At 36.8% G+C, this 18304-nt stretch overlaps 1 protein-coding gene and 1 long non-coding RNA gene across 39 annotated transcripts in view; one reads left to right on the top strand and one right to left on the bottom strand.

Moving 5' to 3' along the window:
• Nucleotides 1-18304, bottom strand: part of LOC104318653 (uncharacterized) — a 541518-nt gene that overhangs the window by 98287 nt on the left and 424927 nt on the right. The window lies entirely within an intron of this gene.
• Nucleotides 1-18304, top strand: part of DLG2 (discs large MAGUK scaffold protein 2) — a 1018165-nt gene that overhangs the window by 741379 nt on the left and 258482 nt on the right. For 31 of the 35 annotated variants that reach the window (XM_069808461.1, XM_069808468.1, XM_069808464.1 and 28 more), the window contains one exon: nucleotides 7016-7171. The exons of the other annotated variants lie outside the window; for them this stretch is intronic. In XM_069808461.1, the coding sequence (XP_069664562.1) occupies nucleotides 7016-7171 (156 nt within the window). The remainder of the gene's footprint in view (nucleotides 1-7015; nucleotides 7172-18304) is intronic. 35 annotated transcript variants of the gene reach the window in all.

Genomic DNA, 18304 nt, shown 5'->3' with positions numbered 1-18304 from the left:
AGTTTGTCTATATAACCTTAAATTAGACCCTTAGTGAAATACGATGGTACAGCATTTAGTTATGGTATCATCTAAAAATATCTACTTGTTGAACACCTGTCAATAGCTTTTCAGAAAAAAAAGACACAGCTGTATTTCTTACCTCTATGTTATTTGTTCCCTTCAATGAAGCATGAAATTGCTAAATTGTATAGCAATTATTTTATATTTCATGGTTTTAATATACAAATTTTATCTTAAACTAATTGTTAAACTTTACAAATGCGTAATAATTGTCTGCCTATCATAAGATTTCATTTTGCTACCCAAAATTTATTTTAAATAATAAGTCTTAACTTGGGAGAATAATTTATGTTAAAGTAAAAATTTAGGTATTGTCGAGTCACCAGATAATCTGTTATGTCCTGAGTAATCCACACATATTTAAACAGGCCTGTCAGAGATCCCCAGGTAATAGGATTTGAGTATTTTAATACAGTCAGTGGAAGCTACTTAACACTCTAAAAAACCACCGAAATTTCAGAATCTGCTTTAGTGCTTGTATGGACATTTTTCAAATGAGATAGTAGGATTGGCAGTGATAATACACACAGAAATGGTAAGTAACATTTAATAGTGCAGAGAGGAAGAAGATAACCCTAAGTACATGCTACACATGTCACGGACATGGGCTCTTAAAGCAGCTATTACCACTGAAGAAAGACACCTTGGGGTGATTGTGGTTAGTTCTGTGACATTGTCAGCTCACTACTCAAGAGCAACCAGAAAGGTAATTAAGAATGGAAATAGGATCTGATAGGAAAGGAAAAGAGTGCAAAATACAATGTTTTTCTGTATGAATCTACGATGCTTTACATCTTGAATACTACATGGAGGCAACTGGAAAAAGCCCCAGAAGAGGGTGACAATCAGGGGTGTAGCATGGGTGCCAGGTGGAGCTAAATAGCAAATAATTCCAGTACAGAAAAAAGATGTCAGAGAGAGATAGAACAAAGATCTGCAAAAGTGCCTATGGCATAGAGAAGGCAATAGGCAACTACTATTAGCGCTTTCTTACAACTCAGATAAAGGGAGTTTACAATGCATTGCCAAGTTTAAAATACAGAAAAGAGAAGTTTTTGAAATGTTACCATATGTTATCAATGTACAAGCAAGTAACAGGCTTACAGTACACAAAGGTAGAGGTTTTGGGGTATGTCACATGACTAGTTTGCGGGACTCACTGCCACGGGGTGTTGTGAAGCCTAAGAATATAAAAATGTTCAAACACGAATGACGATAAGTGCTCAAATTCATGGTGGATAGGCCCACTAACCACAATTTGCCTGGCTTTAGTTTCTGGTCTACATGGTCCTTGACTTGCTGATTTCCAGCAGCTGAACGAGGAAGGGCTGTTCTTTACTGGCCCTGTTTCCTAAAAAGTCGCTGCAAGGGACTAGGGCCTTTGGTCTGATAGTCTCACCATTCCTATGTGAAACAGCCTTCTTTTCCATTACTGCAACAGAAAATCATTACTGATTTTTTTCAAATTAAGCAGTTAAGTCATTTCCTAATGGCTAAGAATAATGAGTGTAGAATTGGGTGTAGAATATTAAAAGTTCTAAATTATACTTATGCCTTCTTGTAGGCCTTTTCATTTGAAAACCCAATTAAAATGTTTAAATAGTATTGTTAAGAGGAACAAGGCCATCCTTACTCTTTATTACTGTGCTAAAAAAACTGCCGTGATCTTAAGCACTTGTTTTGCAGCTACGGAAAACTTTAAGGCTCATGAAAATAGCAGTTAATAATGGAAAAGCTGAGAAATCATTGATTATAGAAGGTTTTCCAGAAAGAACTAAGGTAATGCAGTTCCAGTATTTTCTTCCAGCTCTTCACACGCCTTCTCTGTCTTTCATTTAGTTGAAATAAACATGTCATGTAAGTGATGGGATCTTATTTGAATTGTCAGGACACAGCCTATGAAATAAAACCAACTTTCAATTCTAAATAAACCTATTGAACAATAAGGTATGTGGTTCTCCTAGAAGGTTATATTAACAAGAACCTAAAAGAAGTCAGAAGACATATATATATAAAAATCACTGGTTATTAGAAGTGGAAGAGTTCATTTGTATTAAATTGCCATTGATTTCTGTTTTAATAGTGATTTACTTTTAAAGACAGTTCTTTGCACACTTCCCAGCAGCATTATATTAGCAATACTAATGTATTAGTTATCTTTACTGAACTTGGGTACAATTAAAAATTGCTACTCAAAAAAAATAAAAAATTGTTGGAAACTTGTAGCATTGTGAGATTTATCTTCTCTCAGATTGAATTTAGCGTTTCCTGGCTATGGCCCTGCATACTCAATATGCTGTGAGAGCTTAGCTGGTTGCTTTCCATATCATAAAAGGTTTTAAAATCCAAAAAATAAACTGTTAACATTTAATGTGCTATGTGTTGGCAACTGAACTCTACCAAACAGGATTCTGCAATAAAATAAGTTAAAATTAAATTGAGGACCCTGCATGCTGCTGAGGAGAGAACTGTTTTAATAATGCCATTTTCTTATAACCTCTGCTGTGCAATAAAGCCAGCCTGAAACAATAAGACAATGATGATCCAAGCAAGGAATAATAAGGACTACAAACAACTAGGAAGATTTGCTTTCTTTACACAATCTGTTATGAAATAAATAAAACCAGTGTCAGATCAATCTTCAACCTCCCACTGTTACTATTAACTTTTCCACCAATTAGTTATACCTTTCTGTGGAAATTGTGCCTCACTGCAGTTAGGTCTATCCTGATTAACAATTCCTGCTTTCAATTTTTGTTTTTTTTGTTTTTTTTTTTTTTGCTAGAGATGTAGTTTATGACTATCTGCTGTTCATAGTACTGTTTAAAAGCTTACCTTGTGGCACTGAGTGACTTGATTCTCCCTCATGTGATTGAATTATCTACTGAGGCATGTTCAAGCCAAGCTATGGTACTACTTACATTTTCTGGTGCTTCTCCTCTACTATTGTATGCCTGATTCTCATGCTAACCTAATTATCGCTGTCCATCTAGACCTAGCAGTTGTTGCTCTTATCTATCACAGAGCTTGGTTTTTAGCTCACTGATAAAGACAGAGAACTGTAATATATGTTTGTCACTAAATAGTTTAAAGACAGAAAGGGAGCAGATCTGCTAAATAAGAAGTTACAGCAGCAGTTAGTCATTTTGCAGAGTAGACCCTTATTAGATAATTACTCATTGAAAGAGATATTACAATTATCCAAGAATTATACACTAATATTCACACATTTGGCATTTTAAGGGGATTTTTTGCATAAGTATTAAAAAAAATGAAGATAATGGACAAAATAAATTCTGTGACATAGTTCTTTGTTCCTTCTCATGTTAAAAATTACAAAAATTGCTTACCATTTATTTTAAATAAGAAAAAACCTCTGAAGCTGTATGTGCTGTATCTGAAAGTGATGCAATTGCAAATAAACGACAGTGAATCAGACCTTAAATAATATATATCTAGCTTTTACACTTGTGTTACAGCACGCTAAATGACCTGCTACATGTTTTTAAATTCATTTGAAGAATGAATGCATCATAAAATAAGGCCTCAATGTTTATGTTCAGTCTGCAAGAAAAGTTGAGGTGACCTTGACTGTATTTTTTCAGAACGGCACATTAGAAACTATTTCTAAATAGCATTCTCCTTATCCCATGCTTTGAGAGAAGACAACCTGTCTCTGTCAGAGCACTGGAGAAGAAGATATGCAATACAGGATTTATCAGGTGGGCTGATCCCATTAGATAGAAGTTCTTTCTTCTTCTTCCAGTGAGGAGAAATGTAAATGACAAGAGAAAATGCTGCATTAGAAGAATCATTTAATAAAGCTGGGTGATCTTTGTAATTATCTTTTTTTTGGGGGGTGGGGGTGTCTTCCAAAGTAGGTAGGTATTATTGTAGCTAAGTACTAGTTTGCCATAGAGAAGGTGAAGAGTCAGGAGGATATTTGAAGGCAAGTCTGTTGCAGCAAGTATCTAATACTACTTTTAAGGATTACTAGCCTACATGAAGTACAGTTTGTATGACCAGGACAGTGGTCTGCCCAGTACGTTTTAATCATTCTCCTCCTTTCCATTTTTTATCCCAACTTTCAATCAGTTTTACACTACTTAGTTTATATTTACTAAACCAAATTGAGAGATAAAATAAGTTTATACTGATCTGAGCTGGAACCTTGATGTTACATACTGCTTATTTTTCAAGTTCTTGCTTTTCCTGTGCCAATAAAATGTGCAGCCAGGGCCCAGCTATGCAATTGGCACTATTAACATATGCCTCTGAGTAGTATGAAGGTATCTAAAGAACCAGTTCAGTCCATGATCTTAATGACCTTGAAGAATGGCATCTGATGGTAAATAGGTGGCTATGATGATCTCAGACCACTTCATAGACCTTACCAGAAGTGCACTCATACCTGGAATTCGCTGACACCCTGAATCCTATTCTAAGCAAAAAGTCCAAGCTTTAAAACAATAAGAAGTTTGAATTCCTTTTCTTAACCTTAAGTCCTCTCTCTTCAGCTCAATTACAGAGGGTATGTTATTAGCTAGGTCACAGTATCACTTGTATAAATACCAATGAGTAGAGGACTTTATACATCAGTACGGTGACTTCTAATTTTCTGTTATCTTACCATCCAGCAAGACTGAAAGGAGTGAAAAATACTAAAAGATTTAAAATTTGCTGTGCTTCACAAGACATTTTGTTAGGGCCCTGTGTTTATATTTGAAGGACTAATTTGGTCTCAATATGTAGGTAGATGTTGAATGTTTACCTTCATTTTGCTTTTGGAAGCAGTTTGTAACTGTCAATTAGCAGAGCAATCCCTTGTATCTGTCCATCTCTGTGGCATGATTTGTGTCTCAGCGCAAGGTTGGATGGTCACTCACTGATGACTCAGTGTAGTTTGAGCATTCACAATATATCCAAGGGGTAGCGACATTCTCATGTCATCTACCACTCAGAGAAGACAAGTAACTTGAATACAGGAAGACAGCAAGTAATTTATGGACTGGTTAGTGTTTTAAGCTATGGAGAAGTCTACAGTTTTTATTCATCTTCCTGCACTGGGACAATATTTCTTCAATTTTCATAGTAGGTATCATTTATATTTTGTATTTGTACTTGTTCTTTAATATACTGCCTAAAAGCAAAAGTGATTTCTGAGGCAATATAAGGCAGTATTGGTCTAAAGTAAAATAATAGAAGTGGTTTTTTCCTCTGGATTTTTTATATTGAAAGCAGCAATTGATTCAGTAAATAAATTATTAAATCTAGCCCTCTGAAACAAGTGTGAAATATGCTGATAGAAAAGAATTGCTACCTTAAACATATTTAAAGAGATTTTAGTAAATGCTTGACAGAATGCTTTATAACCAAATGAGTGACAGCTTTGCTATTTTGATATTTGTTAATCTTAAATCGCCATTTTTTTAACTGTAAAGTTTTCCCTGGGAAAGTCAGGCACAGAGAGTTCTCAAATCGTGTGTCAGATTGCTATGAATAATGTTATTGGCATTGAGTGAGACCAATTTTTAAGTAAAGTAGCTACTCCTTTTCCCCCAAAGGACAAAAGCAGAAGCTAACAACAAAGGAAAATATGTTCTCTGTATCTGCCAGTGCATCCATGACCGTAATAAATTCTGGTACCTGTGAAAGTCACAGCAAAAACCACACCCATGTGAGGCACAGCGCAGCCAGAAGAACAAGAAGAGTTCATTAACTGCTTGGCCTCTTGATATTTTCAGGCTTCTGAAATAAGATTTTCATCTAGCTAATACTATATTGCTGTGATTAAAGACAGCGGCATACCCTGGATCTTCTGGCAGAAGTAAGGATAGGACAGCAATTGTATCTTGGCACTCTTTAGAACAGAAACTTCAGGAAATTATGAGTCAAGTTTCACTCTGCCAGTAGGCCCAGAGGTATCTGCTGGGGCCAATGCGGTAGTTGGAGAAGTTGCACGATAGGAAATGTACTATGTGGTGCACTTTTTTGAAAACTGTTGCTGGTTGTCTCCTGTGGATCCCTGGCCGGTTGGTACTAAAGGCTGCATCCCCTTCTCCCCTCTCCCCAGGCAGCTCCCTGGGAGCTTTGTGGTAAGTATTGCCTCTCCCAAGCAGTTGGCCTCTAGGCAGCAGGAGAGAAATGCTAGGTGACCTGTGAGCATCAGTTTTAGGACCTTACTCTTCATACCTAGCTTCGCAGACTGCTGTCCGTAATTTGGAGCGGCAGTGCAAGTGCGATTGCAGTAGCCTCGTCAACAAGGTTAACTGTTTGAGATGTGGTCTGCATAATCAGATTTTGAAGGTTGAACCTGAAAAGAGAGCAAAGAACTCTTGAAATGAAATGAATTGCCTGCCAATGAGATGAATTGCTTACACAGTTTGTTACCGTCAGTGTTATTGCAGGATATTGCTCACTGTGACCACAGCTCTACTTGCAAAGCCCCAGCTCATCGGGGCAGGAGTACATTGTATTAAAAAGTGATATGTATGTCATTGTTATCTTAAAATTAATGGGTAAAAAATAACTCTTTTCAGGTAATAACCATCGTATTTTCTTCTATGCAACGCTCAAAATTAAGATCACAGAAAGCTGTGCAGGAGTAATGTTGTTCGATTAAAAAAAAAAAAGAAAGCAGAGTATGTGGGAAAATTCATCACTGAACTTCAGAGATAAGATATTCCTTTTCAGTGCCACACTTCCCATAAGCCAGTTTTATGGCCCACTTACGTTGTGTATATCTTTATATGCAGTTGCTTGTATGCCGTAATACTGTGTTATCAAATTCTAATGTTTCCTTTAACAGCACACTTTACTTGTCAGGAAAACCCTACTGAAAAGGTCTTGCCAGATTTGCTATGCATGTGCTTTTAAAATGATTGCTGTGTTTTCTCTATATCCTCAGCCACTAATACGCACCTGATTTTTACTCTTGTCTCTGTATCACCAGGCCTCCTGAACCTGTTTACAGCACTGTGAACAAACTGTGTGATAAACCACCTTCTCCTAGGCACTATTCCCCTGTCGAGTGTGACAAAAGCTTCCTTCTTTCAGCTCCCTATCCCCACTACCACGTAGGCCTGCTCCCTGACTCTGAGATCACCAGGTACTGCATGCGCTTCTTCCTCACCTCCTTCATTAGAGTGCATGATCATCACTGGATTTATCTCATAGTTTGCATCTTCACCATAGATCTTCTTTTTCTACAGCTTGTGCTTGTTTTTAACCATGCTTTCACATCTGCACCACTGGAAGATATATGCTATCTCGGTATATAATTTTGGTCATCCAAAATCCAGTGATGAACACAGGCAATGTTTTGATCCATTGGAATGGTGCTCTAAAATAGGTTACATAATATGTATCACATTTTACAACTGAATTCAGAATTTGTTTCTCTGTGAGTACTGAAAGTGACTAAGACTTCACTGAAAGCTGTAGTAATTTGGTTTGATTCAGTCATTTTATTTCTGTGTCGTTCGTGCATACTTTGTTCACTGAGCATCTTTGGGTTTATAGGGTGGCCGCCTAAGCCATTCAGAAGAAACTGAGCAAAAAATAATCACCTCCCTCACCAAGTTGTGGTTGAGAATGCATCTAAAATGTAGCATTCCCTAGGCTAGCTGTGCTCCAGGAGGACAGTTAGTAAAACCTAGAATGATGAACATTTCCACAACTGAAGTAACGGAAGACATTTCTATAAAATATTGTCAGTGATTGCCTCCTGAGAAATATTTAATGAAGAAAAACATACTGCCCAAAACTGTATGCTAGTATAACCCAGCTGCTCTTCTATAGTCTAATAGGTTAGTAGTAAACTACCTGCAAACAAGACTTGGGAGATAGAGGAGGAGTTCGGCACAAGTTTTCAAGAAGATGTTGAGTGCTTCCTTTGTCAGGAAAAAACTATCATCTTTCTTTTATATTCTAGAGTAGAAGAAAAATAATTGTATTTGGAGCTTTGATCATAGACATTTTCTAAAGAAAACAGTTTTCAAAGAAAAGAGTAATGTGGGAAGAGAGGAGCAGAAGTGTGTAAGTGGAAAGTAAAATGGTAAATTAATGTGAGATACAATAACAGGAAAGAAACCCCAGGGATTAGAAAAACAGCTGTGAAAGGCATTGCAGTGCTATGAACTAAAAAGCTAAATTAAAAAAGCGGTAAGACAAATACTAGTGAAGAACGCAACAGATGTGGTAAGACCATGCAGAAGCTGTTAGTTTATTAGAATGAAAACTGGCTAGCTTCTAGAATTTGTAAAAATATGCTTAATCACTGGACAAAGTGATTAGTCAAACTGTTCAGGCCAGTGCAAGTTTGGGTGAAAAACATTGATAAGGGCAATGTTTTATAAAGGTATAAATAACTCCGCAAGGACACCAGACACTAACAGATCTATCCACAATATTTTAATTTCTCTGCAAGCATTATCTCAAAGGAAATAACTAGCCAAAAAAGTAGTAAAATTACTTCAGGTCTTTAGGTACAGTGTACACGAGTAATTTATCTGTAAGCATCACAGTATTTCTGTGTGTTTAGAGCCAGACAACAGAAGACATCATTATAAAAAGTCTCTTACTTTTAAAATGGTCCCTTTAGAAAGGAAGGGATCAACTTGAACTAGAAAGTTGAACAAGCAGGTTCTAGGGGATTTGGGGGCCATGGAGTTGTGTAGTGGGAGCACTGAGGATTAGACTGTGGCTTGCTAACTGTAGAGAGATGCAATTCATTGCTAAGTGGTCGATCTCTATAGACGTGACTGTAAGGACTATGGAGATAGGTGGGGGAAAAGGGTGAATCTGTTAAGGCTACTCCTGCAGACCAGATACGTAGGTGCCAAAAATCAGTGGAGCCCTGGAGAGCTCATAGAACAAGGCCATTTTGCCACCTGAAGGTATAATTCTCTACATCCTTTTGCTTTATTGTATGATTGATTGAATACTTGGTCATCAGATATTTGATGACCTGACATCAGGACTTAAAAAGCTGGGGTTTGTTCTACTGAGTGTCAGTTAACACTTCTCTTTAAGAACAAGGTTTGATTTCTCTTCATTCTACTTTGATATAAAATTAAGCTCTAGTCCCTGTATATTTAATCAGTTTGCTTATTTCAACAGTCCAATAAAAAAACTGCAAAAAGAACACAAAAAATGAGAAAAGACACAACTCGCGGTTAAATGCTCTGCACTATGCTCTGCTACATGCTGTGGTAGAGGCAACTGATTGCTATAATTTATACTTCCTTCCCACTGTGAAATAACATTCAGATGGAAAATATGACAGTTTTCGATGTTCTCAAATACTGTCATCTTTTCCACAGGACTCTTTGAATAGTTGACTGTGGAAGAAGACGTTTGAAATAATATTTTACCAAATGCCTTCGGTGAGGAAAGTGACAGCTTTACAACATATGATCTGTTTTCCAAATGGACTCAGTATTCACAGCTGGAGAACAGATTTTAGAAAAGTGTTTACCCCATTTTAACCCTAATCCAAGTGGCTATTTTTACAGAAGTGTTCATTGTACACAGCCCTAAATTTCACAAAGGTGATGTGTCTCAGGGCTGTATTGTGTTGAATATTTGGAAGAATTAAGCCCTATTCCTCCACATTATACACTCTCATGGTCTTCAGTCAAATAAAAAAGATATCTCCCTGTCTTTCTGCAGGCTTCCTAGAAAGAGTGTTTCATCAGAATTGTCAGCCTCAGGTTTGGGGAGGAAGGGACAGGGGTTATTTGCTTGTTTCGGTAACTGCGGTTGTTGTTGTATCTCAGTGCTCCAGTATTGATAATCTGCTGAGGAACTGCAAGAAATTTGGTTTGACAAACAATTCTTCCAGAGGAAGAGGAACATGATGCCATGTTCTCCCAATTGAAATGCTTGTAAGCCAGCCAACGCCTTTCAAATTACTGCTCCAGATAATTTGTCAGCTACTCCTCAGATGATTGTTTTGTCAGGCTCATTAACTTAATAGGCAAAGAGAATTCATAGGCCAAAGCCTTACTTGTCTATAATAAATTCAAGTTTATAACCCTTGCTTTTATGGTGGCCTGTCTTAGCTCCTGGGAGATTTGGAGGTCCAGAACTGTATACTCCCATTTTAGGATAAAAATAATTTGGTTTTTGATTGAATTATCAGTTCATGTGAATTGATATTAAAAGGGCTATGTCAATGTGTAACAACTGAAAATCTGTCCCATTGAAGGCAGGAGTAGAGAGAGAATTTTGCAGTAGTAAGTTTTCCTTTGAGAGCACCACGTGGGAATGTATGCAGAGTATTCCTGTTCTGGCCTCTATCATTATTGACAGTTATGTCTACAATTAGAAGATTATTGGCAGCGAAAGGAAATCACAGCTCATAGATGTAATACTCTTTCTACAAGCACGAGACTTTGTTTCCGTATTATGTAACACAATATGTTGTGTTCTCAGTCTTTGCACTGAGAACTTTGTTACATACACCACTACGTAGACACACTTAAAAAATGCTTCAGTTTTGCCCAGAAATAACTTCCCTTTCTTCACTGAAATGTTTTTGGCATTCTAGTTGCCAGCATAGCTTTTGCTAAAGGGCAGCCCTCATGTTGTTGGTTTGTGTAATTTTTTTTTTTTTTTTCCCCATCAGTATTTGCTTTTCTCTTAAGCCTTTGATCATGTGATTGCGTCAATATTTTTGAATACATCTAGGGGAAGGAACTAAGGGTAGAGTTTCGAACTTTGTAGTCATGGAAGAAAAGCTTGGGAACATGACTCCTCCAAAGAAAATAAAGTGAAAAGTTTGTTCATGTTTAGTCTAAACTTGCAGATCCTCCTTATGGTGCTTGGGTGCCTGGATTGAAAGTATTTGGCTTGCTTTTTAAATCAAGATTAGTTTCTTGAAGCCAGCCCTGGTTCTGGCTGACACTGTGATCTGCAGTCTTAGGCAAGGTAGTTAATGATTTTGTGCTTTGTTTCCCAGCCTCTAAAGAAGTTTAGCAATGATCTCATAGAGCTTCTTTGAAAACTAATTCTGTCTGAGACAATAGCATCCTATTATTAATGGTAATTTGTGTTATTGTTTAATAACATAAAAATGATTTTAAGGTATTTGATGAATTGGATGAATGACATCAGTTCTTCGGACCACCACTACTTTCTCACCGATGGGGATTAGGGAGAGAAGATAATACTGGCACAGGGCTCTAGGGCAGAGTCTTTTGCAGAAAACAGCATGCCATTTGCATAGGTATTCAAGGGTAACTGAGCATTGTGTAACAATAAAGAACTACACTAATAAAAGTGTGCTGAAATATATGCAGGACATATGGGTAAAGAGACTATAATGTCCAGAATCTTAATGATTGATGTGTGATGCTACTTCCAATGTGTGGCTGAATTCCCACAGCCTCCATGTAAGCACAGGAGGGTCACAACATTCCAGCAGCCTCCGCAGTCAGACTAGTGTACCTCCGCAACGCTATACAAGCAAGTGCTTGCAGTCACCTCATTTAATTGTCGGGATCCCTGGGATCCCTCCGTAGGCCATGAAGCGACAGCTGAGAAGGTGCTGATCGCTTTTCCCTGATCCTAGCAGGAAGTTAAGGTAACTGCACCTGAAAAAAGAGTGAGCGGTGGACCTCTGGTACTCATTGGTATAGGGTCTTTTCTCATTTGATAATATCTCTGCAGCCTTTTTCTTTACAACAGCCTACTGGGAGCGAGCTTATTGTCAAAATGATGCATATAACTGTACTTGTGTGTGGCTGCCTTCCAGGGAGGCTCTTGTCATCTTTATTGAAATTCACATTGTACAGGAGTACTCATCATCCCCTTTTCAATCCCATGTGTTTAATATAGGAATTATATCTCCCAAAACACATCTATCCATATTTTGAGGTTTTTGAAATGCCTGGCAACCTGAAAATGGGACCTATCAAACAAGCAGTAAAAAGCAATATTATGAAATTGAGTCTTCAACTTGCCCCACATAAACACAACCACCTTTCTTGAATTTCAAATGAGCATTTACTGTTTAGTTGTATTCATTGACTTATTTTTTGGGAACATTTCAAATAATAATTACAAAATTGGAAATTAGTCTGGTTTGGGCAAATGGTTTTAAATACTTAAATATTTAAAATCAGAATTGGAGCAGATTTGTGCTTTTTCCTATTTTAACATCTTGGAATCAACTTCTGGACTGATCTGCATTTCACTCAATTCAGTCACAGACAGCAAGCTTATATATGGTGAACTAGCGCTACTAAATAGCACTACTTAAAGACAGTGGAAGGGAATGAGTACACAATTCTTTCTGTGGATTTTTGAACAGCAAAATAGGCAATACTGAGGTTCAACTTATTCAGTGTCAATGGAAACAAATTAATCCTATAGTCACAAAAAAACCCCTATCTTTAGAAAATAAAAGATACCTGGTTAAAATAACTCTTGATAAAGTAGCTCCCTAAAACCATAAGGTGGCATTTTAAAAAATGAATGCTGTGACTTTTTGTTTTGAGAAGTGACTTTAAGGCATATCTATACACAGATTTAGGCAATCAGAGGCACAGAACATATAGCAAGCCCTAAGCAATTTAAGAGCTTAAACTGGTCATCACAGAGGCTGGCTTGGGCACTGATGTTCCTACTGATGGGAATTGAAGCATCCTGTTATTGCTGATTTCAGTGAGAATTAGGTGTGTAAGTGCTATGGCCTTCACTCCCTAAACAACATCTTTAGCAATTCAAGTACTTCTTTAACTCTGGCACCCAGACCTTTCTAAAAATAAGCTTGGACACCTTGACTTACACTCAGGAACACACACTGCAGTGGTTGACAAGATGCAGCCCAGATGTATGCAACCACATACCCATTATGCTTGACTGAGTTGTGCTGCTTCCGAAAGCAGCTCCAGAACTGCAATATTTTATAGGTACATATTATAAGGCAAAAAAAAAAATCAGCCCAAACTCTGTTGATTAACTGTCTACAACTCGAATACAACATCTCAATGTAGATTGTCCCTGCTTGTGAATCAGACTCTGAGGCCTTTAAATTATTTAGGATCTTTTGGAAATGATACAAGTTAATTGTGGATTTTCCTTATCACTTTCAATTAACAAATTAAGAAGTGTTAACTGGAACAGTTTTCTATAATTTCATTTTAATCCTGACTCAAGTCTTCTCTTCAAGTAAATGATCCAGTTGTGTAACTGTTATAGTTAATGAAAGAAAAATGATGCTGCCTTTCAGCCTCAGCTTTCATGTTATTTTGCATGGATGAATCTCTGACTCTAATAAGCACAAACATTCCTATAGACTTTTCTATGATCTTTCATTTTTTTAATGAGGAGTCTTCAATTTTGGACACTTAATTAAAATTACTAGGAAGATGCACCTTTTAAAAACTCAGAGAAATGATTGCAGGAGAATCTTAACCTGTAAAGGCATAAAATCTCTACAGTTCAAGTGTTTAATTATGTAAAGTTACAGAAGCCTTTCAGGTTAAGATGGGATGCTTCAGGTTAGAGCTGCTGGGCTTTGTTTCCAGTTGTGCTGCTGATTAATTCTCTGCAGTTGAGCAAATCACTTAATTCTATTTGCTTTGCTTTACCTATCAGTAACATAATCTTCTTACCTAGTTATATTGAGAAGGATAACTAAAATCATTAAACAGAACAGAATAAAATTTTAAAAGGAGAAAAATTAAGATGTTTGTTCTGTTCCATTATTTGGGAAAAGTTTCGTATTTTTGGAATATATGGTTTGATTTTTCAGAGATACTCTGCTTTCTTGTGCTACAGAGCCTCTTTTGTTCATATTCTGCACCCATGGAAATTAAACTGTATATTCTTAGCTCTTAAAATGGACAGAAATATTAACTCAGTTTTGTTAAGTAGCAGTATGTTCTTTACTATGTCTTTAGAGAAGAAAAAAATACCAATTCTCAGTAAGAAAACATCTGTAAATCACTAGTATTAAAATTTCCCTGCTGTTATGATTACAAATAGAGCTACAGAGAGACATTTGGGAACAAAGGAAAGATGTCTCCTTCCTTTCCATGCCTATAAGCAAGGTCTGAAATTCAGTCTCTTAAGTCAGTCACAGAACACTCCCGAAGTATCGAATGGCAGTTCCTATGTCTGTTTTGGATTAATGGTGAAGACTGGAACTGGGGGACTAGAAAGGTATCAGGCATTTTTAACTGGTTCCTGTCTGAGGATTTTGGCCAGGGCAGTCAGTCATCCAGTATGGGGAGGACAAGGTGGACCATGACGCTCAAAACCAAAGTTTTGCCTGTTGTCTGCTTCAGAGGATGCCATTCACCACCTAACACTGGCCACAGCAGTTACTGGCTAGATACAAGGCAGGGCTGATGCTTCAGATTAACTCATGAAAATCCAGTCAGTTCATAACTAGGTCCACACAATAACATTGTTGTTTGAAACAGTAATTTCGGTGAGATGCAGTATACGTAAGCACCCACTCAAACGTTTTGTTCTGGTCTCTGAAAATCCCATTGAAACAGTTCTTCCAAAATGATAGAGCACTAAAACTCCAGGCATAATGTTGAAATGCTTCTGAGTGTTGGGAGAAATTTAAACCCACATTTTTTAATATTGCTTCCATATCTGGTTCAAGTGTATTCAGAATAAATGACAAAAAAATTTGACAGAATGTGTCACTCTGCATAAGAGTGCTACAATAACAAGCTAATGGAGCCATTCACTGATTCAAATCTTGTCCACAGTGACAAAAGTTAATGACAATTATTACCTGACAACTGTCTAAAGGCCAATATGAGAAATGGGTTTGGAGATTTCAGTTTCATTCCTGTGGACAAGTTTCCACATCATAAAAATCATCACTCCATCTGTCACAGTAATTGCTAGACTCTCAGCTCATCAGAAAAACCAAGAATAGATTTAACCTGGAGAACAAATTACTCTTTTTACCCTGAGAGAGTTCTTTGAGCTTAGAAATAAAATATTACTGTGGAGACAGGGTAAATAAAGCCACCCTGTGGCTACCTATGCTGTACCTGTTGGGGGAAGTATAATTTCCAGGGTTGTAGCTGCACATAAAAGAGCAAGAAACTTAGTGGTTAGAGCAAAGAGCTAGGAACTGGGAAATTGGCCTGTACCACTGACAGTTTGTATGACCTTGGCAAATGAAGACTTTCCTTCAATTTTGTCCAATTGTGAAATATGTGACACGCATCCACAGACAACACCAGCAGCCCTTGGAGTTAAAAGATATTTCCAACAGGTGCAGGTATGCATGATTTTCTGCACTGCATAAAAAAGAGTGATCATTAGTACCAAGTGGACTGATAAGAAGCATCATGGAAAGCAGGTGGGACCTCTAATTACAGCAGTGTAATATGTCATGGAAATGCGAGAGAATTATAACAACAGTAATAATGAACCTTCCCTCAGCCCTTTGCTTATCTTGTTTTACACTACAGTTATCCCACTGGAGTAACGTGGTGCTGACTCAGGCCCCCAGGTTATTTTGTGTTTAATTATCGCCATTTATTATTGTTGACATAAGCCCTATATGTAGATACTTGCAAATATGTCCATTTCTGTTAGTTTTGCCAAGTCAAGTAAGGTCTGACTTTGAACAGGATATGTCTAAAAATACGCTTGTGGTACAGAAATCAGGAGGTAGCACTCTGCTGAGTCTGTGCTAGGCCAATGGTACTGCAAACCTATTTGAGGACACTGCTGTGGAAGGTGTTGCAACGCTGAATGAGCTGTTTAAACTAGCTCCTCATCTCATGTAGTTGCCGATTTCACAGCACTTCTCCAAAAAGTGTAAAATACTATTTAATTGAATAGTCAGAAACACAGAAATAATAAGATTAAAAAAACCTCCTGATGTGATGGGATCCACCTCCTGGGTCTACTCTAAAATTTCTACATACGTTTGTTTTCAGATTTTTTTCCCCACTCTCAGAACGTACCTGTATGTTTATGGGTCAATGAGGATAATTATTTGCCATGGTAAAGGGAAAACTGATTTCAGTAGCCAAAGGCTAAAACAGTGGGATCAGATTCTTCTGCCATTTCTTTGTTTTTAAAAGGACATACAACCATTGTTAGGAAAAATGTAACCAAATGGTTATATATTTCTCATGTTACTGCAGAAATATTTATTGATCAGTACTTATTACATTTCCTATTTCAAAAAAGCATTTGTTACTCTTTGAAAATATTGACTATATAATTGGAACCATCTGTTTGCAGAGACTTCAGTGTGATACAAGTAATGATAACCATAACGTCAAAACTTCAAGATGCTTATCTAAATTTGAGTTGGACCGAAAGTCTCAACTTAACTTTGGGAGGTTGTTGTACGGTGTTCCCCGATTCAGTCTGGCAATACAAATACTATAAAGGGGTTTAGGAAAATGGGGAAAATAGCAGAGGAGAAAACAGAAAATTGTGGGAAATTAAACTCCCCTTTACCTACGTAGTACATTTATGTACATGTGTTACAGTTAGTGAGATGTTTTTAAATACCATCTGGGCTTTGAATAAATACCATCCTTATTTTAGGTTAAGCTTTCATTTTGATGTGAGGAACTGCTGAACTTTTTTTCTTATTCATTTAAATTCATTTTCATGTAAATATAGCTATAAATGTTTGTAATATTTAAGAGACACAGAAGATACTGAATAACATTTTTAAAAATTACTGAGTGATTCACTAGCCTAGCGAGAAAATTGGCTGTTGTAAAATACAAGATGAGCTTTCAGATAATCTCATGAGTCAAAGTCCAACTGATTTCCAGTAAAATACAGATTTGGAAGTACCTAAATTACATTTGAAAGTGAAGTGTGAACTACTAAAGAAATACAGGCCAGAGATATATAGGCAAGAATCTCTGCTTAAATTCCATAGTTTGGCATGTAGTTACTTTGCAAACCATGACACTTTCGCTCTGTACCCCAGTTTGGGTATTGAATTTTCCATCTCTTCACCTTTCAAACTGAAAGTAGTCTGAGTATACACTTGCTACAGCTTTTTACCAGCCCCCTTTTAAATCCTAATTAAAGCAATATCACTCCAGTCGACTTGTCCCTGTATTTTCTCACTTCCCTATTTGGTGCGAGAAATAGTAGCTCAGTCCTTCACAAAGAATATTTTAAAGCTGTTACTGCATTTCTTGGGTGGTTGGTGGTGCTATGTGTTTGGCCACCAAAATAATCTGGTGATTACTTAAAAGTGGTTTATTTGGTTGCTTTGTTTTCCCCTGTAGACTTAACTTCTAATGATGTAACCTGCAATGAGATCCAAATATGACTTCAGATCTTTAAAATTTCTCTTTTAGATTCCACTTCAGTTCCAAATATACATTAGGATTTGGAAGGATAATTTATGTTATCCTGGTGGACTAGGGTTGTGCCTATTTGCAGTCAGTTTTTCTTCCAACTCCATTTGCAGTCAGTTTTTCTTCCAACTCCATAGTTTCTTTGGCAAATTTGCATAAGCGCTGTAATCTTTTTGTATGTTAGTTGAATGTTTTAAAAGAGCATGTGTGTAGGAAATCAGCCGTAGTCATTATAAGCTGCTGTATCAATATGAAGTTACTGGGAAAAGTTTTTGTTTGTTTATTTTGCTAAGAAAGAAAAGAAAAAAACCCCACATATTAGGTGTGCAGAAAGGATTACAAGCTCTAAACATCCATGAATTTTGTGAAAGTCTAGTTATGCAACTGACCTTTTTGGGTTGAACCTAAATTTAGCTAAATTGTCATTGTAAATTTGCATGTAGAATTTGTTAATGTTTTGGGATCTTAAACAATTTATTATTTAAAAGGTTGTTATTTCATTTTTAAAGAATAGCACTAGAAGCAGCTAGCTTACCTGATTTTTTTAAAATAATGCTTATAGTGCCTATACCCACTACTGTTACTGCATAAAAAGCAAGGTCAATGGAAGTGACAAGATATTAAAATACATCTTTTTAGCTGACAAAGGGAAGGAGAGGAAGATTTAGTTTGACTTTCAAAATTAAAATTTCAATATTGTTAAGGAAATACCGGAACAGAAACATTACAATCACCAGGGAGATGCATAGACAATTTCTTAGTATTTCCATACTCCATGCAGAAAATGAATCATTCCACAGATAATTAGAGTTGCTTGCTGTATCTTTTGAGGATCGTTATAGTTCTTGCTTTTATGCCATTGAAATCACTACACTGATGAAGTGGGGAGCAGGGAAAAGAATATAACTCTACAGTGT

Source organism: Haliaeetus albicilla, chromosome 20, assembly GCF_947461875.1.
Source record: "Haliaeetus albicilla chromosome 20, bHalAlb1.1, whole genome shotgun sequence".
Taxonomy (NCBI): domain Eukaryota; kingdom Metazoa; phylum Chordata; class Aves; order Accipitriformes; family Accipitridae; genus Haliaeetus; species Haliaeetus albicilla.
Note: the sequence above shows the minus strand (reverse complement) of the source record. Positions and strands in the feature narration are given on the sequence as shown.